We start from the raw sequence: 27,171 nt of genomic DNA, 5'->3' as shown, positions 1-27,171 counted from the left end.
ATATTATCGTTAGCTATTTCAAAATGCACGTGGGTTACTTAACACCTCGGGACAGGCAGCATAACACCTTACAGGTGCTCCCGGTGCGGGGACAGGAAACAGCCTTGCGCTAAAAGCACACGTACGAGGCAGCACACAATGACAGGGGCCTCCCCAGAGCTCTGGAAATGGGTTATCCACATGGCGCACAGGACCTGGACCGAAAACTATCAGTGACCCAGATACTTTCCTACCCCTGCCCCATACTAAAATCTGTCCATCTTTGGATTTTAAATCCCTCGGAGGAGTAGGTATGCTTTTTGGCAGCTGGAAGGAAAGGGCTGAAGTCCTGAATTAAGCTAAATGCAGTTGTGATTAAATTCAAAAGGCTCCTTCAATGCAGTAATGCATGAAGAGCTTTAGTTCATTTTGCCTCTTTTCTGGGTTTTGAGACTTTCTTAGATGCTGGGAAAACATTTAGGGACGAAGGGAGAAAAGGAACGGTAGGCATATGACTACGGGGGTCAAGTGGCAGTATTGTTAGTGTGAAGGGCAGGATTTGAGGAAAGGAGAACACAGGAGTCTGCTCTGGAAGGCAAGAAGAGAGTGCTTGGCAAGACAACGACCATATGGCATATGAACAAAGCATATTTTAGACTTGGTTCATTTGATTCCATTATGTGTAAAAGATACTTTAGGATCCAAGGCTAAGAAATACAATTTTGATTATTATTGGTTTTAGACCTGTAGGGATTTCTCCAAGTAGTCATTGTAGCTTATATGATAAAAACATCCATTTGGCAGCTAATTTTAGCCCACAAGGGTAGATTAACCCCAAATCTATATAACCATGTGCTACACGCTAATAGAAGCCACCATTGCTGCCTCCAACCTCATGAAGCAGCAGTCCACTATCTGGTTGTGGATAGAATGACCTGTGCTAACTAGCCCAGCAGACTCTTAGTTTTATATTAAAAGGCTTTTACTTGACCCGACACTACAAGAGACCGTGCCCATAACCTTAGAATAGTGGATGAAGTCTTACACAATATACATTTCTTTGTATGGCATGGCCTGCTTCTAAGTCTGTGTTTGTGCTTCTCTGGTCATTACTAACATGCAAAAGCACCAGTGCTTGGACAACAAAAGGACCTGAAAAATGTTTAAAGAAGCAGCAAAGACTATGCCTGTCAATCATCAAGAAATGCCTATCTCGCTTTCTCTAGCTATTGGCTTTTATTGCCTCCAACGTACACCACATTTCAATAAAATTGAAAAACAAGAAATAAAGACGCATTAACATAAACTGATAGTGCATACAGCTGCATTATAACACAGGCCAACACTAGCAAAGAATCACATCATAAGATGGTTCTGAGGGACAGCTCAAAATTAAAAAGGCAACTGGCAGCTTCACCAAGAAAATTACAACTAAACAAAACACGCTGTTAGAACATATAGAAGTTAAGTCAGACAACCCAGGACACACACCATCACTTGCCACAGCTGCACCAAGCACCATGGCCTAAGCATTTAGGGAGGAAGTTTCTCTTTTAGTAGGCTGTTCTGTAACAGGGCTCTTGGAGAAGCTGGCCCTTGCCAAGAGACTCAGCTCGGCTAATTTAACTGCTGATGAGGCAGTAACCTTTATGTGAAATTATTCTCATTCAAAATAATACTCGAAGAAATCTTTCATTGGGATAGGAGGGAAGACTTCCTCTAACTAAAGCTAGAGAAAACAAACCCACTGAATATCTTGAGTGGCAATAATCAGTAAGACCATGCCAATAAGGGCAACACCCTCTATAAATTCAAATTGACAACTCTGATCTACACCTGGCTTCTGCAATAGAGAAAAAAACAACTGTAAAGAAGAATTAAGACTGTAAGATCTGGAAGTATCTAAAAACCCCCAAGCTTTAAAAGAGCAGTCTGAGTATCAAAAGTAGGAGGAGGTGTCAGGTAGACACAACCACCAACTACGATGAAATAATTTTAAAAATCACATGCAAAAAATCCACTACATTCCAACAGAGACCTGAAAAGTGGAAGAAACCATCACAAGAGGAGGACTTGACACCTAAAGGAGCAGATAAAGGGACAGTCGCACACAGCTACACAGACACATCCGGAGTCTTTAAAAGACCAATTCCAGATAAAATCTGGGAGATAACGTCTACAAAGGATTTTATCTGGAACCAGTTAAGTATGAGGGAAACGTCATCGGGAAAAGGCCTTACAGCTTGTGTCTTAATTAATGCTTGTCTCCTGCCCAGAGGAGCAGCGCAGGAAACCATCAGCTCCCTCCCCGGCACGGAAGAGGAGGAAAGCAGAGAGGCTGAAGCACAGGTGTTCCTGCAAGAGGCAAGGAAAGGAGGCAACAAAGCGTGCACTGGGAGTGGGAAACCAAAGCATCCCCCATTGGAACAACAAAGCCCTGCAAGCAAAAGAAAATGACAGGCAGAAGAAGGAGGAGGAATTTAGCTGGTAAGAGTGTGGAGAATGGTGGTGAAAGAAAAAAAAAAAAAAAAACACATTTGAGAGGCTTTAGTCTCCCCTCTGGAACAAATACTCAAAAAGCTTGCCTTCAGGAACAGATGAATTGTAATGTCAGAAATAAAAGAGCATTTTAAACAAACAGGAAAGGTTTCAGGAGTCTTGTGGTGATCATCTAGTAGAGGGTAGCAGAAATTACCTTCAGCAACAGTTCCTAAACGACGGATTTGTCTCATGGCAGCCACCTTCCGTCTGATTACAGACGGACTCGACTGAGTGTTTGATTTCTGCTGAACACCATCATGGAGCTGAAGAACTGAAGGGGATTAGTTTGGGGAGAGAGTTTTGTGAGGGGAAGCAGGGGTGGACTGGAAGAATGCATGGTGAGATTGTTTTGTTTTTCAGTAGAAACACTGAATCTCATAATTTCCACCCGTGTTGCCTTGCACAGCAAACAGAGCTTCAATTCAGAAGACAACAACAGGTGAGGGTATGCGTACGCCTGATTCCACATATTTGACAAGCAGTGTGGAATGAGGTGTGGCGAGTGGAATTCGTAACTCCAGCCCTGGCCGGGAACGGTGGCTGGATGCCAACCACACCATAAAGGTCCCGTCATCTAAACTTCAAGCAAGGTCCTGAGGATCCCAACATTTTCTAATATTAAGGTGTGCCACAGATACAGAAAAAAATATTATATTGCAGTTGCGGGGTTTGATAGCCACAGGAGTCTTACCTGCCACGCACTTGCTTTAATAAAACCTCTTAACCCATCTCACACAGTGACGAGCCTTACAAAGCGCTCAGCACCAAGTAGCTTCACTCAGAATAATACACTCCTGCCAACAGCAACTTCACTTGACCACAAGCAAGTCTGGAAGTTTCTAGGAGGCTGAAGCTGTGGAAACTGGTGGAAGGCATCTAGCAGTAAGGATGGAGGTTCACCTAGTGGGGGCACAATGAAGCAAACCAGGAGATTCATTCCCAGGACTACCAAAACCAGAAGAAAACTGAACGCATGGCTGAGCTTACGCAGTAACATTTGCATTAGAACTGGTTTTAAACACAAAAATGGCACTGGAGACAACCAAATAAACTCTAATACTCACGTGCAAATTAGAATCAATTATGACAATTGATTTTTATAAAGATTCTAATGATACAGTGCAAACTAATTCCTCCCATCCGAAGCCTGGCACCATTTGCTATCTTTAATTCAGAAAAACCCCGAGTGCCTTTTTTCTTCTTCTGGCTCTTTTGCCATGCTGATGCTTGTTTGCATTACATCTATTTTGAGCTAAATTAAATAGGAGAAGCAGAGTTTTGATTCAGTAGTAGCAATAAATGGGGTTAGCCTGGCATTGATCTGTGTAAAGGGGCCAAAGCTAGGACTGCCAGAAGCAAAACGTGGTCAGTGAACTCTACAGCACCAAGAGTGACCCTGCAGCTGAATTCCTAGCCCTGATTACAACAGAAAGAGACTTGCTTTCCTGAACAAAGAGTATTTCAGGCAGCAGATTAGCAAAAGAAAGTCTACTTGCAACGGCAGGCTGAGGAAACGCACCAAAAATAAGAACCACTGCACACTTCAGAGGATTTCAGAAAGCTTCTGAGCAGTGCAAAACAAATGCCTTTCTTCCTCTATGTTTCTTGCAAGCCAATATTATGTCCAAATACTGAAGAAACAGTATTTTTCTTTTGCATCTCAGTTAAATAGCTTCAGTAAGTGTGCGGCAGGAAAGATGAGCCAAAACCACGTTAAGGATAGCACACTGAATAAGTTACCTTGCAGACTAAGAACATTTGTCTTGCAGCCCTACAGAAAGGGAAATCATGTTTACTATAAGAAAAAAGGCCCCTTGTATAAACCATGCTTAAAATTCAGCCAGCAAATTTATACAGAAGGAGAATTTCACAATCCTTAGGAAACACGGATCAAATTCGCTTGCTCTCTGGGTGTTTGTGCTGTTGTGCAATGCAAAACAGCGAGAGCACAGCAGTAAATCTAGCCTCATGACTATCGAGTTTAATCGCAGTGTATCTACGATGGAGAACAAAGTGCCTTTTATTCCCGCTGCACCATGATCCCACCGGATCACAGGCCAAGCAGGGTCGGTTCAGGCCAGCATTTGGATAGAGTCCGGCAGAGAGCTGGAATTGGCCGCTCCAAGGCTAAAGCGAGCTTGCACCTCGCTCCCAGCGAGGCTGCTTCACACAGTAGGAGCACACAAGGTGTTGGGCACTCGCAGACATCTCTATCAGCACCTTTGACCACTGCTCCCACCGCTTTGGCAGGTCCGCCGGCTATTCACAAGTCCTGTATGCAGCAAGAAGCTGTCGAGATGTGCAGCCCTGCCAAGCAACCTGAGGCAATATTTCCTTATCCTCATTTTTCTCATCTGGGACATTTGGGTGGCACCAGGCTGCGTGTCCAGAGCTCACCTGTGCTGGAAACCCCAAGACAGGCCAGTCACCCAGCAGTGCGACCCCGCTCCTCGTGCTGGCTTCACCAGGACCAGTGGGGACCTCAGCCCCCAAAGCAGAGAGAGAAAAACAGAATCACTCATCATCACTACTTTGACTTTTAACCTATTTCTTTTCCATATTTTACAATAAATGCTCATTAACACGAACGTTTCCTTAAAAACAAGGATCACAAACTACTGAGCCATGTCAAATCCTTATGAATGAGCCATTAAAGGTCTTCAGCCCATTCTTCCCCCCCAAAGTTCCAGAATGGATTTTTGCTTGCTGCTTTACCAGGTAGCAAGGGGCAAGGTGAGGCCCCGCAGAGGCAAGGGAGGGCGATTTAAAGAGTCTGTTGGTGTACTGACAGTCTGCAAAAAACTAAGTCAGAAATCTGCAAGACAGTATCCTGGTTTTTTTAATGCCACTCATTTGACTTGCCACTCTTATTATGAGTTGATTGCACCCTTCACTTCAGTTTTGCGGTGGCTGCAATGTCAGAGCACGGGACATGTGGTTATCACGACTGGGAACTTGCTGACTGATTTATGGGAACTTACAAACCCACAAAACCAAAAAATATTTGTTATTCACTTACATTCTGAATGTTCCTTTCACGTCTCATTGAATAATTCTCAGGCAAGTGAAAGTTTATTTCTAGTTCAAAATTCGGTTTCCCTTCTGCAGAAGGGAGCCTAAGCATAATATACCTTTGCTATGGAAATCACCCCACAAAGCCCCCCCCCCCTCCCCCCAACAGCTTGAGGTCAATATACCTACATTGGCAACAGCATCCTGAAATTAAGGTGTCATTTTAACTGTTTAGCGGGCATTGAGACATCTCAAATAGATCAGCTCATTAGTAAAAGCAGCAATTACTATAAATTGCACTCTTCACAAGAAGAACAGCCTAAGCTTTAAATACGTTATGATACCTGCCTGACCATTCTTTTTAAATGAGGATAGCTGAGGGCTCCGACTCACCATCACGCAGCAAACAGCTGTGCAATTTAGGACTGCTCTTTTTTTAACCACTCCTCTCCCCAGGGCTACCACCCCCATAGCAGAGCTGGCAAAACAGACCATATGCCCATGCCTCTGTTCCAGTTCACAAACTAAACATGGCAACTCCAACTGCTAGTGACGATGACAGCACCCAAAAAATAATGATCCCTTGACCAAGGTTTGCTGTGGCCGCTGAGCGCAGGCACACGGCACCTTTTGCTGACTCTGCAAGGGAGCAAAAGCCTTCCGCAAAGGAGGAGGGCAGCCGAGGGCAGTAACATCAAGCTAAGATTTGCCAGGGCACGTCTTTCAGAGGACAGAGTCTTGCATTTTAACCATTTTTGGCACATTCCACATTCGGTATTTTCAGGAGCTTTCTAGGATGTTTATGAAACAACTGCAAAGTAGGCAACTAAACTGACGGCGGCACAAGGAATGCCTTCCCACATTCCTCTCCCATGCTCTACCGTCGAAATAAATGAAGGTGTAGTTTGTTTCTGTAATTACATTTTGTTAAAAGGAGAACAGGTTGTTAAGTTATGGCAAAGAGTCTGTGAGCCTGTACCCTGCTTTGAATACCACAGCAACGTAGATTTTACCGAATAAAAGGATCGGTCAAAACATCACTCGGAAGGAATCCACGCTCCGATATTGTCCCGCATATAACGATCTACCTTTAAACTAGTCACGTTAATCAAACCAAGCAACTGGAAATTGTTCTTATGAGAGCTACTTTAACGTAGGTGACATTCAAAACACTGTCAAGGTTCAGTCATTTAATATTAAATAGCGAAAGGGTAATATTACACGTTTGGTTTATGACATTTTTGTACCATACATCATCTGCTGTTTGCTTTTAATCCTGCATTTCCCCCATTAAATACTTACAGTATTTATATAGCCTTGTAAAACTCCAGTACAAAAGAAAAAGCAACAAGAACTTTTCTCCATACATTACTTACCAACTTAATTATGTAATGTAATGTGAAAGGTTTATGCACACCAGCTGGATCTCATTACAGCTAAGTTTCTGTCTTTTTAAAGTGTACTTTATCTGGAATATGGAAGTCACTAAGAATTTCACTTAAATACGTTGAGCTGGCATACACACAAGTTTATGCTGCAGGACGCTAACTCATTAAATAGGTTCACAACAAGTCAAGTTTGCGGACACTTATTTCTGAAGTTTAAAAATGCATCGGCTAAATTTAAATATTTAAATATTTGAAAACGAGCATGGATTATTAACTGATGACTCAGTCTGTTTTAATCTTCCCCTCCTAAGCATCACAGTAACCAGAGAGATGCTACTCCCTGTACAATAAGAAAATTAGAAAAATTAGAAAAGCAAAAAAGGAAAAGTTTCAGGAGATCATTGGTACCACCTCTCTATTGATCAGTGCTAAGACAGAGAGGTGTGCCAGCTCTAGCTGCTAAGACGCACCTAAAAAGCGGGGGTTTCAGAGCTGTGAAGAATTCACTAGTGAGACCTTCCGAGAGGTTACTGAATACCCAGCTGAACTAAAGCAAACTTGTTGCACACTTTGGTATCGCCAATTGAGAGATTCCTGTTCAATGGTGAGGCAAGAATTGTGGTTTAATAAACGCAGAGAACAAAACCAAGCATAAAAAAAATCATGTGCAGTGATTTTATTTTTGTTGTATATTTGACTGTAATTACTGTCTTAAGTACTTTAATTGCCTGGCATCTCCTCAAGTGCCTTGCCCGTGGGGAGGGGAGGCAGGGCAGTTTATAGTTTGTTATTAATGAATAAAGTACAAACAAGTTTACCTTGTCTGTAATCAACACTCCCATCAAAACAGTTTGAGAGGAAAATGCAAAGGGGTCTGCTCATCCCACAGACCCAACGTGATTGTGTTAATATCTGCTTTTTAATGATCAATGTCCTTCTGTCACATCACCTACACCCTCAGAGGGGGACCTGGCAAACATCTTTGTAAGACCTTCATGAGAAGCGTCACCCACTCACCCATTCGTATTCTATTCTACAGATACTCGCTCTTGGCCACTGCTCTAGGGCTGGGGTACAGGGACAGACACCCCTCAGGTCTGGCCCCATATGACCTTTCTTCCTGCATTCTAGTTGAGAAAAGGGGGCGTGCACAGAGGGGAAATATGTTCTGCTTTTTGCAAGCAAATCCGTAGGGTCATTTACAATCGCTCTGGAATGACACGCATCCAGCCCTTCTCAGCTGGAAATAATTTTTGCCTGGAGTGGAAATGGAATGGAGGGAAACAAGGATGAGTGACAAAAAGAAGCTCGTGCAGGATAAAATAAAATACACTTGTCTGCTTCATTAAGAAATTATTAGACACAAGAAGCCATCAGTAAAAGTCAGCGCAATTATATGAAGAAGATAGTAAAGCCAGGAGAATGGAGAAGCAAACTGCTATTTTTCACGATTAGCAAAAAACATGGAGAGTACAAATTTGGCCATCAGTCTTGGTTTTCCACTTAAATTGTTACAGGAGTCTGCTACTTTTCTATAACATTGCATTCACAGCCCAGCAGACCATCCAGACAGCAAGTGCAGCACCAGCAGAGCAAGCTGTCTCACGCGGCCGTCAGCCCGTCCTGACCGTCAGGAGCTCACCTCTGGGGCGAGGGCAGCTCTTCCCATACCACCACCACTCAGGCTGCCAACAGGAGTGACAATCAGTGCCAGCTCTGGTGGCCTCTGCCACTGTGAGCGTACTTGTCCACTAGAATCTGACCAAGACCATTAGTTTTCACATGTCACAAAAAAACCTGCTTTAAGAACAGCTAATGACTTTCCGTTACTACAGATGAGGACTTTCTTCCTCCACCTTCTTCTGAGCTAGATCGCTGGGTGCAACCAGATTAATATCTCTTACCAGCTTTGTCAGCCATGTAACCTGTCTCCTCCTTATAGCCTTTAATCAGCTGGTACACCATCTCCAACACTACCATCTCCTGTCACTTGAGGCACAACTTCTTACTCTCACAGTATTGTCCTGCTGGCACGCAGGCAGCACCCTTCTCGCTCCAGGGAGGCTTTACGTTGTGGTGGCCACTTCTCATATACTTTTTTCCACAGTAGATCATGAAGCTTTAATTTTCACTTCACAACAAAACCAGCATATTTAACAGTGTCTCCAAAACACAATATTACTGCTTTTACAACACTGCTCAAAGCATCCCCCTGCCACTGCCAACCAGCAGATTCTGCTTCTCCTTGAATAAGTTTCTTATTAAGTACATAACCATGTATCTTGATATAGCTGCATATACAAAGCACAGAAGCAGATGCTGTAAATACTCATTCGAGGTCTCCTACTCATTAAGATGCATAGGCAGAAACTTGATAAAAGAGAGATATGAAAAGAGCCTGCATAGAAGTTTAAAACGTATTTATAGAAAAGTGGAGTACAGTATGATAGCAGCTTAACTTCTCAAGAATGGGTTGCTGAAAGCTAGCATCCATGGTAGCCACCTACCACCGGAACCAACAAGAAACTCCTGACTTCTCAGAGCCATGATGCTACATTTGTTTCCTTAAGGAAAAAAAAACATGTTGTGATCAAGCACACCACTGAGGTATTTAAGGTTGTCATATAACATGAACTGATGACACAACAAAAAAAACAGGTAGTAACATACAGAATAAACTAGTATATACAAGTCATTTTGCATGCAGACAGCTACTCATAGAAATAATTCAATAATCCTAATATTCCGCTAGGAAACTGAGTCAGATAAACATGGGAAAAACAAGAGTCTCCAACTGCCTCCTCTCCTCTAGACCCCATAAATCTCTTGCGTGCCCTCCCATCACGCAGTGGAACTGCTCTCTGTTTGGTATCCAGGTGGGATGAAGCTGTCTTTGTAAGCAGGAACCCACCGTGGTTCTTCTCAGAAATTTTATGAAGTAGCTTAAAGATTAATGGAGTAGATTACTAGTTTATACAGCGCTTTGATCAAAAACATGTTTTCCCAACTTCCTTACTGAGTTTTTAATAAGATGTGAATGAGAAATTGATCCAGACACTTTAGTTTACAAGGAGTATTTCAAGTAGCTTGAGGAAACTAGTTTATTGTCCATTAGGCATAAAAACAAACACAATACTTATAGGTCATTTTAGCACAACACTAACAGTGGATTTCTATTGTGATATATACCCAAGAACCAACACTTAACTCTGACACAAAACTCTACAGGAAACCACTGGTTTAAATTTCACATTTTTTAAGGTTAATGAAAAAAATATTTAGATTTTAGTTTCCATAATTTAAGTACATTATATTATTGCCTTTAAGTCACACTCATTTTTTTAACTAACTTTAAAGTTGAAGAAAACCAAGACTTGCCCCCTACCTTTCACTGTTCTTTTACATTTTCCTCTAGCATTTCTACTTCAAAGAAAAAAATGCACGATTCTTCTTTGCCATCCCTCTAGGTCTATCTTTCCCTTGATCAAATCTTGCTTCAGTGCACCTACTACATTTGTTATTTAGCAATAGGAGAGAAGGATTTAGCTCAATCCTAATTTCTCCCTCCAACTTTAGCCTCTTCTTCCTCCAATTTTAGCCCCTCTCCAAACAGAAGCATTACTTTCCACTCCTTCAATCCATGAAATGAATCCAGCAGGAGCACACTGGCATACAGAAATTAATCTAGTTTCCAAACTGATGTGCTGCAACAAGATAATCGGTAACGTTTTCTCACCCTGCTTTCCTTCTCCTTACTTTCCATTTCAACTTCTTTTTCTCCTCACAAAATTCTTATGTTTTGCCTTCAAAATCCTGCTAGCACAGTTCTTTAACCCCTGCTTTCTGACCTCCAGACATGTCGGTAAGCTCACCTCTGCTCTCCTCCCCTCCTAAAAAGCTAGTCCCTTCAGACAAAGGAGCTAACACCTATTTCAGACCATTAACGTTAAAGAGAATAAAAGCTTTTCAGATTGCAGTTTGGTTTGGAGCTTTTTGGTTTTATAAAGACTTGGGGGGGGGGGGGGTGGGGAGGGGAAGACATTTTAGGTTTTCCTTACGGTTTTAGTTTACTTTTTGGGAGGAAAGCCTGAGAAGACCCAAGGAGCCCAGAGCCGCGGGCTGTCAGCAGCGGTGCCCAGCATCCCTGCGGCGGGGCTGCACGGTCGCTGCTCAAGCCCGAACCGGCCCCCCCAGGAAGGATGCGGCCACGCAGGACTCGCCGTGCCGTCCCGCCCCGTCCCCCCCCAGGCGCCCAGCAAGGGGCCGCTGCTGCGAAGGCGAGGGTAGCTGGGTAGTCCTTGCGGCTCTGGACTGGAAATCTTCACGGGAGAACGCCAGAAAATCACCACACCCTGCGCATTTTACAGCAACTAACATGGGTAAGATTACAATCTTGTAGCAAAAAAAAAAAAAAAAAAGTGTCCAGTGGAATCAGTCTGGCACTTTACAGAAAAAGAAATGCTGTAACAAGTTAGAATATTCATCAGCCAAGTTAACAAGCACAAAAGTAGGGGGGGTTGTTTTGCCTTTTTCACAAAAAATTTGGACGTGTGCCTCGTGAAATCTTAAAAAAAAATTATATATCAGCTGTTATATCAGGTCAAATCCGTATCTTTCCAGGAAAAGATGCTTTGGTACCTCCTGACAATTAAAACAACACACATAAGCTTCCAAAAGCATCTGCTGTACATTTGACATGACTGCAACAATTACTACCATATCATTATCCTGTATTGCAAATCTAGCCTACTATTATATTCATGATCCTGAATATATCTATTAGCAGTTTGGAAATTAATATACCATACTGAGGAGAACTGCTTAAAATTCCACTTTTAACACAGGCATGAGGAATCCTTTCCTAATGAATTACCATAGTAGACTTTTTAAAAAAAAGTGTTGAACTATCATCCTCTGTACCATGGGGATACTTTTCCCATTTTCATAATAGTGTAGTGCTACTTCCATACACCAATGCATTAGCATTGCAGTTAATACTATGTTAAATATTATTTGAGTCACTGTACATTTTAAACTTGACACTCATTTTGACATGTTTGTACTTGCTAGTTACAATGAACCTGAACCTGGCTTTTCCTAAGCTTTTTTTTTTTTTTGGCATTCCTTGCTTTTGATATTTTTCAATGCCTAAAAGTGAACAGCTTATATCTAAAAGTACTTTTCAGTGGAAACATTTGTATCCAGGCCCTACCCAAGAGATATCAAAAAGCCTCAAAATGTTTTATTTGAAACCAGCTGGCAAATGCAGGTGGATTTCAAAAATAATGCATTAAAAAAATAAAAAAAAGGTAACTTGCAAATACTTCTAAAGAGATAAAACCAGAAATAAAGCTGCTTTGGAAGTGTGTTAAATACCCCAAAAGGAAGGCAAAACTACAAAGTTCTGACAGGACATTAAAGTTGTTTCTCCTTTTTAAAAATCAAACCATAACTGTGTTACACATACTGCTTTGGATTGGCAGCAGCTTCAGAAAGCCGATTTTGAAGCAGTTTAAGTCTGACACTGAAACCAGCATCCCACTCTGCCTGATTTATTTTCAAACAGTGTTTGGGCAAAAGAACCAGAGTCAAAGGCTAGGGGATTTGCATTGCCACCCCTGCTAAGCAATATCAATTTTTCAAGTGTTTGTGCTGGAAAGAAATCATATTCCTATCAACATCACTCAGTTCTACAAAATTTAGTTCTCCTGACGCGGTTCCATGGACCAGAGAGCTTTGCATTATCCCTTTGCCTCCAAGAACAGTTACTTTTCCACTCCCAAGTTTGTCAGTCACTAGTTAGTGTGCATTTTCAGAGAGAGTGGGGTTTTTTCCCCAGAGAAACTGTATTTTCAAAGAGAGATAATCAGCAAGATACATACTTCAGCATTACCAAATTAAAAAACAAGAGAAAGTGTAAAACAAAAGGCTACACAGTTCTTTCTGAACTGGTTATTTGCCAAAATCCACATGCTTAGAGCATTTTATGATTTCCCCCCCTCTAAAAAGCATTTTAAAAGAATTGAGCAGAAATGTGAACCTGGTCTCGCAACGGTCTAGGGAGATCTTCCAGAAAGTAGCATTACAATAACAGGAAAAAGACAACATGTTTTCTAAACCCAAGATGGAAACTAGTACTGATAAACTTGATAAAAGCGTACACAAAGCATCATCTCTCAATCACCACAAACGTGGTCTGTAATAATTTTCTAGCTAACTCTTGTGATAAACAACTGCAGCCGGTATCACTGTCATATCCGAGATGAGGAGGAAGAGCACACAAGCATCCTTTACGTGAGCACTGCTAGTCATAAAAATTATTAGAAACAGTGGGAAACCCTCCAAAAGGCAACCAATTCAAGCGGGTTCCCTCTTTACCTGACATGCACACACCGTTCCTGCTACAGCTGTAGGTTTGTCTGTCACGGCATCCGTGCCCCCATTTGGCATCAAAACTGTACAGGTTAATTACAGCTCTTCAGGTGACTCGCGTACTTGTGAGCACGGCGATTTCAATATGAGGGAAGGAATTTATCAAGTATGTCACAGGTAACAGCCAGCCCTTGTAAGAAGGGAGGAAGGAAGCTATTTAAGCCCACTTCACCTTCCTCGTTCCTCCTCTTCCCCACATTTCAGTCACAAGGAGAAAACAGTCTCAACGCCCCCCAAGCAGAACTGGGGGAAGGAGGGCAACACAAGCGGATTTCCCCTTCTCTTTCGTGCTAAACCCACATACCCCGTGTTCCCACCCCTGCATCAGCCAGCCACACCACACACTTCCGCTGCTTCTTCTCCGGGGGACCTTTAAGCCAGAGGACACTCGGTAATTAACCACTGATGATTTCCTATTGCGCCTGAGAGTTTCGGTGCTCTTCCTTTGGGCGCAACTGCAGACACCTCACCTGTGGAACAAGAGCTCACACCGGCAAGGCGAGCACAGGGTTCGCAGTCAGTAACCCTGGATCAAAGAGCTCAGGGTGACTACACTGGTCCTTAATAACTCAGAGTCAAAGCACCAGACACAGTCTGCTCTCCTTACTCCAGACCAACCTCTCCCTGCCACTTCTGAAGCCAGCTAGAAACAGACGGAGGGAGCAAAATCAAGAGCAGTGAATGAAGCAGCTATATATATTGCTGTGGTGAGTAAAAGCTCAAGATTCAGCTGAAGGGTGTTGAGAAATCACTCTTGAAATTTCTCCAGCAATCATTAAACATACATAGAGGGACACACATTAAAAAAAAAAAAAACCAAACCAGAGGAGCTTAAAATACGGTGGTGTTTTAAGGAAGTCATTCATTTATGCACTACATTTCCAACAGACAGATGCAAAAGTAGTAAGAGCGTACCAAGGCATGAATTTGCTGGAAGCCCAAGAGCTGTGGCTTCTTAATTAGTGTTACCGAGCACAAGAGTCCCAACTACACAGCCTCCTCTTCCTCCCACTCCCCGTATCAAAACACCAAACTAAAACAAATGAGAGCATCATCAGACCCAGTTCCTGGGCACTTTAAGGAGGAGAGTGTGAAATGAAGCACTGTGCTAGAGATAAGCTCAGAAATCACTCCAGCACCTCCGCAAGATCTTTGGGATAAAGAAAACAGAAGGAAAGCCAAAATTCATCCTCACACCTCGCCTCCCATAAAGCAACTTCTGCCCTCCTCCTTTTGCAAGGACAAGTGCTCCAGCCTGTGTTACCTGAACAGCACCTACCAAACAACCTACCTACCCCCACTACTTAAAAAGCTGCACTCAAACCTCCTCTCGTACCCCCACCCTGGGGAAGCTTCACCAAGGGATTTATAGTCCATTCCTCCCCGCAGATCACATTAGCTTTGTCTTCCTGGACTCCTGTTGTTCCACAATGGAAAACCATGAGAACGTTACAGGAGAAGCATCAGTTTCACACTGCTGATGCCGCTGTTCAAAGAGAAGTGATTACCTCTTGCCAAAACCTACACGATAACGCGTTATCTGGGCTATGCGACCTGGTTTAAGTACCAGAAACTCTGCAAACCACTTCAGCACAGTGGAGGTGCTAGCTCAAGTATCTGGGCACAGCACTGTGTTATATGCAGCAGATATGCCTTAACCATACAGTGAGGAAAAAAAAGTGTTTTCATACATTGGTAAAGTGAATAGGGCTTAAAAATTTCACTCAATTTCAATTTAATCGAAATGACCTGTCCTAGCTACAGCAGTGTACAGATATGCATACAATAGGTAAGCGTATCAATTAACTAAGAATTTACTGGAAATGTATATACTGCACCTGTGCACTGCAACTTTGATTATTTCCCAAACTGAAAATGGCATTAAGAACTCAAAGGCACCTGTCCTCATTAGGGACTAAGTCCTTAGCAAGTTTGAAGGTGTTCAGATCAACTAACTAAAACTGGCTGAGCGCAAAAGCATGTGAATTTCTAAAAGCCCAGAAGGGCCATTTTTCCTTGTGGATAATCCCCAAAAAACAACCAGAACAGAATCCAATCATACGTCTTTCAACGTTACTTTTAGATCAAAGTATTGTGAGAAGTTCCAATCCCTTCCTTACTCCCCCCTCAAATGCCTGGAAGAGACTTAGAAAGCATTCCCCGGAAACACGATTATATATTTTTACTATCACAACACTAATAAATCTCTTCTACATCAGATAAAATGCAGTTACCAACACTTGTCCCTTGAATCCAAAATATGATAAAAAATTATCTCGCATGTACATGTTTGGCTACATGCCCTTAACAATTTCCTTCTGCAAAGAAGGGTGCATTTATTGCTTCAGAAACAGAAAAGGAAAATAATAAGAAAGAAAGGACACGGGGAAAAAGATGAACAGAAGGGCTTCGAAAGTGACTAAAAATCTACAACATCGCTAATTAGGTTCCAGCTTCTAACACAATAGTGGGTGTACCATGGTCTGTTATCAAGTTTATAGCCAAGGGCACAAGACAATACAACCCCACATTCAATTTAATTACAGCCTATGGCTTTTGCAGTAGTGGTGTGTTTCAAAGGGTTTAAGCACTCATTTATTTCTACACCATACATGAAATAAGGCAGCTCACTGTCATACAGACTCACCAATTAGACTGAACGGTTTCTGATCTCTTGCTCTCTAGGAGGAGAGCAGTGGGAAATGGGAAACCTTTTACAGGATAATCACAGAAGACTTTTTTTGTTAAAAAAAAAGCTCTCTGTTGCCTTTAAGTTTGTGCATTTTGTCTTTGATGTACACAGAAGAAGAGTGCCTACATAGTCATTTCATATTCTATAGAATTAAAAAGTGTCAAAATACAGCAGCGCTTCAATGATGCTGTTTTTCCTCCTAATTGTACTAAAAAGGTCATCTTCATTTGAGTTATACAAAACAGATCACCTCTTGCGTTCTTACCATCACTGAAGGCTGGACCAAGCAAGTTCTCTGACTAGCTCACATGACATGACTAAATAAAGAGTTTAATTTCTAAAAAGTAAAAGTATTTTGAAAATTAAAGTGACAGTGGAAGAAATCACCATCTGAAATAGTTACAAAATTTAATACCTCCAATATATCACGCCAATGCAACTAAGAGGACCTCAAAGACAGTATTGGACTTTAAACTCCACAACCACAATTCTAAACGCATGCATTGAAACACCATTCTCAGATCTTCTGTGAAATACTCTCCTGAATCCTTAAAAATCAACCCCCTCCCTAACAGCTGATCCAAAATGGACCAACATCAGTCTAGGAAAGAAAAAACCAGTTCCCTTCATTCTTTTCAGTGCATATACTGCCCTCAGTGCTGTATATGAGAACACTAAGCCTAATCTCTATTCTGCTTTTCTGGCACTCATCTTGGGAAACATTCACATGCCTACAAAACCTCACGTCAGTTATAATATTATATATTTGACACCCCTGCTACCCTATCCCCCGCCTCCCGAGGATTTCAGAGCAATTTTGATGACTATCAAGTATAATAAGTCCCTTCTACGGTTAATCACTTTCCACATCTGTAACTTAGTAGCAGATGAAAATCTTCCCCATTAAAAAAAACCACAAGCAACAACCAAGAAACAGTAGCCTCTGAGGTAGACAGTTTTTTACAGTTCCTTTAATCCTCAAACCTTTAAGATTTTAACCTCAGTGTTTCTTTTTAAAAAGACACCAAGCAAATCCTAGATTTTCTTGCAACCTGGGATAATCCATTAATCAAAGAGGATGGCACTAACTAGGCAGTAGGGCAGCCAGTACTAACCTCTGAAACCAGATCAACAGAAGTACTGCCACAAGAACTAACAAGGTATTTAGCAGTCATCAGTCTTAATATCTGCTATCCTTAAAGCCTTTAAGATAGGGATATTGCCCCATCTATTATCTGTATAGAAATGACGCCTAGCATCCTAACACCGCTATCCTAAGCATCCTTCCCTGAAGCTGTCTGCTGAGTTCTCCTACCCTGTACACTCAGAAAGCACATAGCGATGATTCTGGTCAGAGTACTACAAATATTTGTACAGAACAGAAGCCTTTTTTTGTGGGCATTTTATGGAAATACAGTATGTTCCCAGACCAAAGATCAAGCAGAAAGATTCTTATTCACCTCCAAAAACAAAGACTAAAAAGAGCTAGACTAACTTATTAGTTACTTTGATTTGTTCCCAGTTCTGCCTGCTGCCTACTTATATTCATCACATGCTACTGTCTTGCCTTTTGTGAAATCTGCAGCCAGAACTAGATTTCTGGTTCTGGTCAAAGCAAGCCCTTCAAAGAGAGCGTAAGGCAATGAAAAGACATGTGCCAGATCACAAGAAAACAAAGAGGGCAGCTCTGGATTTAAAGCAGGAGGAAAAAATGTTTAAGGATTCCCCCAGCACAGCCAAGACAAATGCACGTGGACCATGCTTAAATGACTGTTTGGTAGATATCTTAATAGCTGATGAAACTCTTCACAAGCAGCCCAGAGAAACCCAACTGAGTTAAAAATGCTTCTGTTACATTGGTTTTCTAAGTGACAAGCAACTCTCCTAACCCATGGCAGAAGCCAACCTATTTTCTAGACCTATTTTTGGGTATTACTACTGTAGTAAGTTCAGCATGTACCAGATCTATAAATCTCAACAGCTACCACCACACTGTAGCATCAAAAGCTTAAACTTGAGCTATTGTTCATCTTTCAGTAACACAAGAGATGAACAGCCAAATTACATCCCTCTGTCATCAACTTGAACTGAAGTACTGCTGTCAGTGGCAGGAAAATTGCTACACTTCAGAGCAAATAAGGACTGAAAAGAAAGTTGTGCCATGGTGGCACAGTGCTGTATGCTTAAAATACACTCTATAAACGCTGCTCTCAAGACTGCAACCTAAAGCAATAGTTGGATCAAGGTGAACATTTAATGTACCCTTCCCTAGCTCTGGAGGAGGCTCCTACAAACCCAGCGTTGGTAAGACATCTTGGGGCTAAAACAAAATATGGGATCAACCATGATAAAAAAGCATGAAATTAATACCCTTGCTCAGATTCTTACATTTAAAATTCATAGTCAGTGCAAATTGAAGATATCCCACTTAGTGCTTTCATTTAACCACACCTTGCTTAATGCTGTCAATGCTAAAAAAAAAAAAAAAAAAAGAGTATGTGTACACTCAGTATAAAGATGCTAAGAAACCCACTCATCATGCTGCCATTTATTCACCAGAGTATTGCACAAGCCCACGAGGGCAGCAGAATCTGTCCCCTGGAAGAAGAATAACAAAGACGAGCAATAAACCACAAGCTTATGACCTTCATGTTTTTAAGGAACCAGTAATATTTGTCAACAGCAGAACTTAGTGTCACATTACTTGATGAGATGTATTCAGTAAAAAGGCCTGGAAAGTCTTTGTTTATAATTAAGCAATAATGATTGAGGGTCAGGGCATTTCCTGGGGATTAATGACTGGCTGGGAGAGTCGATGGCTTGAGGCAATGCCTTGGGCCATTAACCCCAGCCAGTCATTAATTTCCCCAGGAAATGCCCTGGACCTCGATTAACGTAACTATTATAAAAGGTAGCTAGGGAGAAAAAGTTTAGCATTAACATTCTCCTGAGGAAATCTATTCCACAGCCAATATTTTTTCATTTTGTCACATCCCAGAAGAAGTGCATAAGTTAAAACTGACACGAGAAGAATTGGCGATTAAAAAGAAAAAAAAAAAAAGACACTTTTCCTTCTCCTAAAGACTTAAATTAACGAGTTTTGTAGTGAAGGCAAGATTCAGCTACAAAAGTGGCTGGGCAGCTTGTTTAGCTCATTAAATTGTGAATGGAAATGAACATTTCCATATAATTACTGAAAAACCCCCACACTGTCTAGTATCCTTGCTGATTGCTCGTTTTCTTTCTTGATAGACTTAAAACAGCACATGCCTGTGTACTCTATCATCTATTGTAGATATTTCTCCCTTTCTCCCCACAGCCTGCCACTAATGAGAATTACAGTTCTGAATGCTTCACATAGGAAGCGCAGCCCTGCAACAAACAGTACAGCAGCTGGATTTCTCCTCACCTAAGCTTTATGCAAGTGTGAAGAGATTTGTGGGCCGGGGTTGAGATCCAGCTCTCCAGCCTGATGACCGAAGGTACCAAGACACCTCATTTAACAGGTTAAAAAGATACGCATAACTTCGTTACCGCTAACTGGATCACAACTGCTCTGCCTGGTTCCCTCTTCCCCTTCCCGTACTCACGTGCGCTGCTGCTCTAAAAAGCTAAACTATGCCTGAAGTTTCAAAATTACTTTCAAGGTCATTAAAAGCCAGGGAAAGGGGAGGCTAGGGTTAAATACAGCAAAGAGCTTTAGCTTGTACCTGAAATAACGAGCTAGAACAAAAACATTATCTGCACATAATCAAGCCTCTAAGCCATTCAGAGACACCAGATACACACAGCAGGAGATCAAACTACAGTACTCCACTGAAGTGGTCAAAAAAAAAAAACCAAAAACAAAAACCCTGCTAGAAAGAAGAGGTCACAGGTATTTTAAAGAACATAGATGCTTATGCAGGCATTCACTGGAAGCCCCCCTCTCCTCCCCCCAATTAGCCTTCAGGCTGGTTGATTAGCTGGCAAAACTCTTTGAAAGGGTCAGTCTGTCCAGAACTGGTATTTCCACTTGGGAAACAGCTCAGGCATGTCATATACCTGCGCTCGCCCAGCGCCGCGCTCTCCGGCCGACAGCTGCGATCCCTGTTATTACTTGACACAAGAATGTCAGAGGGGTTTTGTAATCGTGTAGGGCAGCCAGCAGTAAAGTTCTTGCCTGAAACACGGTATTTTATGGGGCACAAGGTAACCGCATATGCTTTCTAGATTTAGTTAGAATGACTTCCAAACTTCAAGCCAATCGCAGAGGCGCAGCGAGGCTTTAATTGAAGTAATTTAGCTCAACACCCGAAAGGAAAGTACTTTTGGAGGGGACGGGGAGCAGGCACCAGCACGTGCGGGCGCACGGCAGAGGGGGGTCGCAAGGCACGCATTAAGGCACAGCTCAACAGCGCTTTTGACAAGATCGCTTTACCTCAACGAAACATACCTAATGAACTTGGGCTCATTCCACAGTTAAGCTGCACCTAAACCAGTTTAATTGTGCTCTTACTGTATATTTCGCCACTATGGCAACTAACACAAGTAAAGCCAATTTGCCTTATAAAAAAAAAAAAAAAAAGAGGATGACTGCCAGGAAACAGAGCTATTTTAAATAAACAAATACAAGATGAATGCAATTGCCATATTAACCCTCTTGTTAACTTCTGAAGTTTAAAATTACACCCTCATTACTAGTGTGTAATTGAGTATTCTCCTGGCTGTTTCCTGCATTTGAGGTTATTCAAATAGTTCATTAGCACATCAAGAACACCACACACACTAATGATACCTGACGCCCTTATCTACTATTTTGGCCTGACTTTCATAACTCGCATCTCCCGCAAAAAGATAAAGAAAAAAGGGGGAAAAGAAAGAAAAAGGAGGGAAAAGGGGCAGCCCGCAGGGCTGAGCTGTCAGTGCTGCCACTGAGGGGGAACGCGGCAGCATCCAGGCGCCTCTCGCATCCAACCCGCAGGCACGCAGCAAACGGCCACCAGACCAGTGGTGGGAGGGTAAGAAAACTGGGGGGCAAAAAAGTTGGATAACTCGCATCTGGGCTCATGGGGTGCCTGAACCGTGAGAGTCACCCCAGAAGCCGCCCCGGGGCTGGCAGTGTGCGTTGGTGCCCAGCCTTGGGGGAGATGGGGAAGAAAGGAGGGGTGCAGTGGGGGCTATATGGGACGGGGTATGGGGTCGCCACCTTTTTTTTTTTTTCTCTCCTCTTTTTTCTTTTTCCGGTTACCTGTGTGGGGGAAACAATAGCAGGTGAAACTACTGTGGGTGAGGTGGTGCTTCTGTGCCCATTGGCTTCGGGGAGGAGGTGAGGCAGGGGGTCGTGTTTCACTGAGACCACCACCACGGCAGGCGCGGCAGTGTCCAGGGGCTCAGCGGGGCGGCGGCAGAGTCTTTTGGGAGAGGCAGAGGGCCCGCAAGCATCACCACCGGCCGCAGCCCCCGCCGGGAACACTGCCTCGTAGAGGGCCCGCTTGGCCGGGGCTACTGCGGCTGCTTCTGCCTTCACCGGCACGGCATCACCGTCTTTGGGCAGCACGTAGGGGTTGGCGGTGGGTGGCCGGGGCCGCGGCCCACCGTTGAGGGCAGCAGGGCTGTAGCAGCTCCCGCCAGTGGGGTGGTGGAGGAGGTGGTGGTGGGGAGGGGGGTGGTGGTGCGGTGGCTGTGGTCCCCCCAGCTTGGTACCAATGCCAGCGATGCTGTTGAGGGTGGCGATGGAGACGGCGCCAATGCAGTGGTTGGTGTAGGTCTTGGAGAGCTTGGCCGCCTTGGAGAGCATCTGCATTCGGGTGCCCAGCAGGTTCTTGCCAATGGCCTTGTTCTCGTACCAGGTGATGTCACCCTCACTGCAGTGGTCCCGTGGGCGCTGGAAGAAGGCCTTGCAGAGGGGGTTGCGCTTGGAGAGGTACTTGACGAAGCTGGCGTAGGGGCAGAACTCAGTGCCAGTCTCATACATGCGGGGCAGGTTCTCCTCGTCGCTGCTCTCCGCCCGCTTCTTGCTCCAGGAAGACGAGCGTGACTTGTGGTAGGGCCCCAACGCCTTGAAGTAGACGAACTTGCGTCCGTCCTCATCCACAGCTAGCCCAAAGGAGTCCTCCTCCAGCTCCCGCTGGTTCTCCCGACCCCGGGTGCAGAAGTACATGCAGGTCTCGAACCAGACCTTGTTGAGGAGCCCGAAGGGGCTCTGGGTGCTGAAGACACTGCAGGTGTAGAGCTTGCGGAGGTCGGCACGGGTGATGGCCTGCTTCTGCACCACCGGCCCGGCACCTTGCTCCTCCAACTTGCGGATGACGGCGGCCAGGGTGAGGTTGGCGGCGCGGAGCTCGGGGTCCTTGGTGAGGTCGAGGGTGCGGCAGTAGGGCGGCTCGTTGAGGTAGCGGTTGAGGGAGCTGCGGATGCTGATGAGGGAGGACTTGGAATAGAGCTGCCCGCTCTTGGAGCGCGCCTCGGCATAGAAGGAGCGCAGGACCCGGCAGAGCGCTCCCTTGTCCATCGTCTCGAAGTCGGGGCTCTGCGCCTTCTCGCTCAGGTACTCGCGGAAGATGCGCACGGCATAGCGGGTGGCCAGCCGCGTGTTCTCGCTCAGCCGCGCCCGCTCCGGCCGCTGCAGCAGCAGGGCCGCCTCCAGCTCCGCGTCCTCCGCCGACCCCCCGGGGCCACCGCCGCCGCCGCTCCCCGGGGCAGCCGCCGCGGCGCCCCCCGGGGCAGCCCCGACGCCGCCGCTGCTGCCGCTGCCGCCCGGCGTACGGCCCGGGGCGGGCGGCATCGGCTCCGTCTCCTCCTCGCCGTCCCACTCCAGACCCATCTCCTCTTCCTCCTCCTCGTCCAGCAGCAGCCCCCCATCGGCTCCGTCCTCCTCCTCCTCCTCGTCCCCCGTTATCTGCACCTCCTGGATCTCATCCTCCTCCTCGCCCTCCTCCTCCTCGCCGGCGCTGCAGTAGCGGTGCGGGCGGGGGGCGACGCCGCGGCCGCGGGCGGGCGGCCGGTCCGCCGCATTGTTCCCGCCGCCGCCGCCGCCTCCGCCTCCCCCGCCGCCGCTCCACTCTCCGCCGCCGCCGCCGCTGCCAGGCATTCTCGCCATATTGCCGTCTCCCTGCCAGTCCTCGGGCAGGGCGCATGCGCTATATTGGACCGCAGCGCTGGAGCGCTTTTGTGTTTTAATGACCTTCAGCTACCGGGAGGCAAAGCCGGGCTCTTAAAGGGACCGCGCTCCCAGTGGCGGCGGCGGGGAAGGGGCGGGAGGGGTTGGGAATGGATGGGGAGGAGGCTGAGACGCGCTAAGGGGGTACCGCGGGGAACGGAGCGGTACTTACCGCGCTTGCCGCTCACCTCGGGTCCGTCCCGTCGAGCAACGGAGATGGGCGCCGGGGGTGGGGGGGAGCCGCCGGGACGGGGCATTCGCCCCGTCCCGGCGGCTCCCCCCCACTCCCGGCGCCCGTCCCGCCTCCCCATCCCCGAAAAAAACCCCCGCTCCGTATGTGGAACAGCTATTTCGGTAGCGACGGACCGCCGCCAAGCAGCTGGGACGGAGGTCGGCGCGCCTCGCACCTCCTCAACCATCGCACGTCCTCATTTCACAGTAACTTAAAAACGAACATAGGAAAAAAAAAAAAAAAAAAAGCAACCAAAGAACCCAAAGCCTAAAAAAAACCACCAACCCTCCCCAAAACGACCACCCAAAAAACTCAGACTGTGCTTGCTCGGCAGAACGGCTCTGCCCTCGACGGGATGCTGCCGGGGTGCGGGCGGACCCGGACCCCGCCTGCGGAGCCGCCGCGGCATCGCACCTTTAGCCGGGCGCCTGGATTTCGGTCGAGGGGCTTGGGAGGAGATGGACGTTCAGGGTTTTGCATCCGTGCGGCTCGGAGTGCGCCCGGGAAAAGCCGGTTGGTAGCCGCGGCGCTCGCTTGGCTTGCGGGAGCCCCGGCGAGGTTGGTTGCGGAGAGGGAGAAATAAGGACTCAGGGACTGACGGGCGCCCCGGGCAGCCTTCTAGTTCTCTGGGGCTGCAGACTTTATGGCTCTCGGCCCCCCCTCCCCGTGCCTCCGAGGGAGCCCGGCTCCTTCCTCAGCTGCCCCCTTCAGCGACGGGCAAAACCAGAGGGGACTCCCGCAACCGCCGCCACAAAGCACAGGGGTTCGGAGCCGCCGGACCCAGCGAGGCTGCTCTGCGGGGGCTTTAGCAGAGGGGAGCCCCCGGGCAGCCCAGCGCAGGCGGGGAGCAGAGCCTTGGCCCGTCCCTTCACCAGCTCCGCGCCCCCCTCCCCGTGCGCGCCGGCGGGGAGCTCCTGCCCGCCGCCTGGCTCTTCCCCGGGAAAGCCGGACCCAGCGGCGCCGCAGCCAGCCGCCTCGCTACACACTATCTTACCCTTCCTTCTCCGGGAAGGGTCCTTTGCCGGGCCGGGCTCGGGCAGGAGGACACAAGCCCTGCGGCCGAGGGAACCAGTCCCACCAGAAACAGGGCAGGAGGGGACGAGGCGGCTGTGCCTCACCAGCTCCACGCCAGTAACCCCCGCACTTCACAAATCAAACTGCCCACCGCAAACCTCCCCGTACCACCTAGCCGGGCGATTTCTTTTGTTTGGTACGTTGAAATAAATATTCATTACGACTACTGGCTACACCTGAAATCATAGCCTTAATTGCAGAGCTGCTGGCCTGAGTTACCACATTTGGTGCTTACTCATCCGTAGGCAATTGCTCAGCGCTGGGCTCTAGCCGTGGTGGTTACCTGGGAGGGGGGAGACGGACTCGGTGCCGGTGCCGGTGCTGGAGGCGGGCAGCACCGAGCCCAGGGGCGGAGGCCGGCGGCCACGGACGGGGAGCCCGGGGCAGCCCCAGCCCTCGCCGTCCGGGCAAACGTGGGATCACCAAAGAAGAGATGCGCAAATCGTTGAGCAAATTAGGCCAATTCGAAACAAATAAGCACTCCAGGAAGAAAGCCTACCACTCCCAGAAAATAATTGAAAAGAAACCCAGCACTGTTATATTGATGTAAGCCTGGAGTAATTACACGGAGGCCAAAGGTGTTGCACGCACTAAAGAAGTTGCGTTCACTCTGTAGTTTGAGAGCGTATTATGTTCCCTCTCAGGTCAATGGCATATATGTGTGTATATATATATTCTGGATAATTTTTTTCCTATGCACATAAAGAGGATATATAAATAACTTTTTTTTCACTCTGTCATATGCTATCTGAAACCCAATCCTGAACCAAAGTCTCAAAGACCTTGCAATGAGATGGACCAGATGCTGAAACAGATAGCTAAAAGCAGCAAGACCTTGTTGCGGTTAAAATCTAAATGCCCCAGACAAGCTCCTTTTAGGAGCCATAACAACCCACTCTAGAAGACAGAGAACTGCAGGGCTTGCAGCATACACCTTTTCTACAGAAATCTTTTTTTTTCCTTCGTTGTTCCCATAAATGCTAAAAATGACATGATTGGCATTGACCTTTGAACTTGATTCTGTCTTAAGATCATAGAAGAGATGAAGCCACCTTTTTTTTTTTTTTTAAGAAGAGCTTTTTAGAGCCACATGAGTGCAAAAGGTAATTGAACATTTGGGTTTTTTTAACTTTAAAAAAGATGAACACCAGGTTGACAGCTACTGTACTTGGATGTTCATTTAATCACCATTTCCTGATTACAGGAGGTGAACTATGTTGACAGACTCGGAGATGAATATGGAGCCCAGTATACTAATAGTAAGTATAAAGGACATGAAGAACTTGCAGTAAGGTTGGAGGGGAAAAATATATATGGAGCATCCATATTACACACATCAATTGGAAGCACCTCAGAAGCCAGGGGGAATTCAGAGAGTAGCAAGTGAGGTGTTTAGGTGCTGCAGGCACCCATAATTGGGAAGACACCTGCATAGGTATATACCTGTATAACCTATATGTATATGTGTGTGTGTGTATGTGTATATATACATATGTAAGTTAATTACATATATATGTTAACTTACCTATCTGTCTACATTCCTAAAGATAAGATTTAGCCTAGTCAGTTATATTCCAGAAATTTAAATCCTATTGTTCAAGCTCGCAAGTTAGATGAGGTGATCGAACTGCATTCCGAAGCTGTCTGAGTTGCACAAGGTTGTCTAATGTAAGTTGGCATAATAACATTAAACTTACATCCACTCCACCCTCCACGTCACTAATCAGAGAATTATCCTGCTGAGCGCTCCACGCAGGCATAGACAGCATTCTCCCCCGGGACTCAAGGTTTGAGGCTGATTCTAATGCAGGTCCTGTCCACACTTGGAGAATACGTTTTATTACTGGTGTCAGTAAAGAAGATGTAATACCCACAGAACACTAATAATGCACCTGTCCCACTAAGGCTGCAACCCTAGACTGGATTTTCCTTCCTTTCATATACTTGGAGATCAGTTCATATGCCACAGAATTAGCATGCCAGGAAAAAACCAAAACCAAAAAACCTTCTCCATGAGTCAGTTTGTTAACAATAAAGGTAATGCTTGTAACCACGTTACCAAATAGTTTCAGGCCTTTCCTCGCTTCTGTTTGAAGCTACTCTTTCCTCTGGCCCCTGGTCTCGCTCCTGGCAAGCACAGAGCTTGCTAGAGCCACGCTCTCTGACAATCCAACTATTGTGTAAAGCTCTCCACAGCCTTATTCTCCTTCAGACAAGCACAGGCTACTTCTGTAGTCTCTGCAGGTGGTTATTTCATTTACAGCTACCTAAGCCTTCCTGGTTCGGTGTTTCTTGGTAGGTGTTTCATCATGAAACTTCACTAGGAACTAAACCAGAATATTCCCCAAAAGCCAAGAAGCAAAGAAAATCCATTGGACCCATTTGCTCCCTGGGATCAGTCTAGGCATCTAGAAAAGGTTTAAAAACCCCAGTGCTTAAAACAAGCTTGTTGGTTAACCCTAAGGCTGACCACATGGTATCTTTTTAGAAAATAGCTTTTTCTCCATGTACACTTTTACTGTTAGCTTAAATGCAATAAACATGTTCTTAAAATGTGCTAATATGTTTTCTAAACACAAGATATTTTCGCTGTAGAGGCAGGCTACGTGGAAATCGGTATGAGAAATCCATATTGACACTACAGAACTAGAAGGCAAATAACACTTGGGACTCTTGGAAA

At 45.4% G+C, this 27,171-nt stretch overlaps 1 protein-coding gene across 7 annotated transcripts in view; it reads right to left on the bottom strand.

Moving 5' to 3' along the window:
- Nucleotides 1-27,171, bottom strand: part of KCTD1 (potassium channel tetramerization domain containing 1) — a 103,588-nt gene that overhangs the window by 46,440 nt on the left and 29,977 nt on the right. Inside the window, exon 1 of one of the 7 annotated variants that reach the window (XM_054817441.1) lies at nt 24,412-24,516. The exons of 2 other annotated variants lie outside the window; for them this stretch is intronic. Coding sequence is in view for 2 of the 5 variants with exons in the window: in XM_054817435.1 (XP_054673410.1) it covers nt 21,275-23,125 (1,851 nt within the window). In the remaining 3 variants the exon portion in view is untranslated. Of the gene's footprint in view, nt 1-21,274; nt 23,194-23,357; nt 23,402-23,831; nt 24,342-24,411; nt 24,517-27,171 lie in introns of those variants that run through there. 4 more of the 7 variants (XM_054817436.1, XM_054817440.1, XM_054817442.1 and 1 more) reach the window with 4 other exon arrangements.

The sequence above is a fragment of the Grus americana genome, chromosome 2, assembly GCF_028858705.1.
Source record: "Grus americana isolate bGruAme1 chromosome 2, bGruAme1.mat, whole genome shotgun sequence".
In the NCBI taxonomy this organism is placed as follows: Eukaryota; Metazoa; Chordata; class Aves; order Gruiformes; family Gruidae; genus Grus; species Grus americana.
The sequence above is the reverse complement of the archived record's forward strand: the minus strand, read 5'-3'. Positions and strand labels throughout refer to the sequence as shown.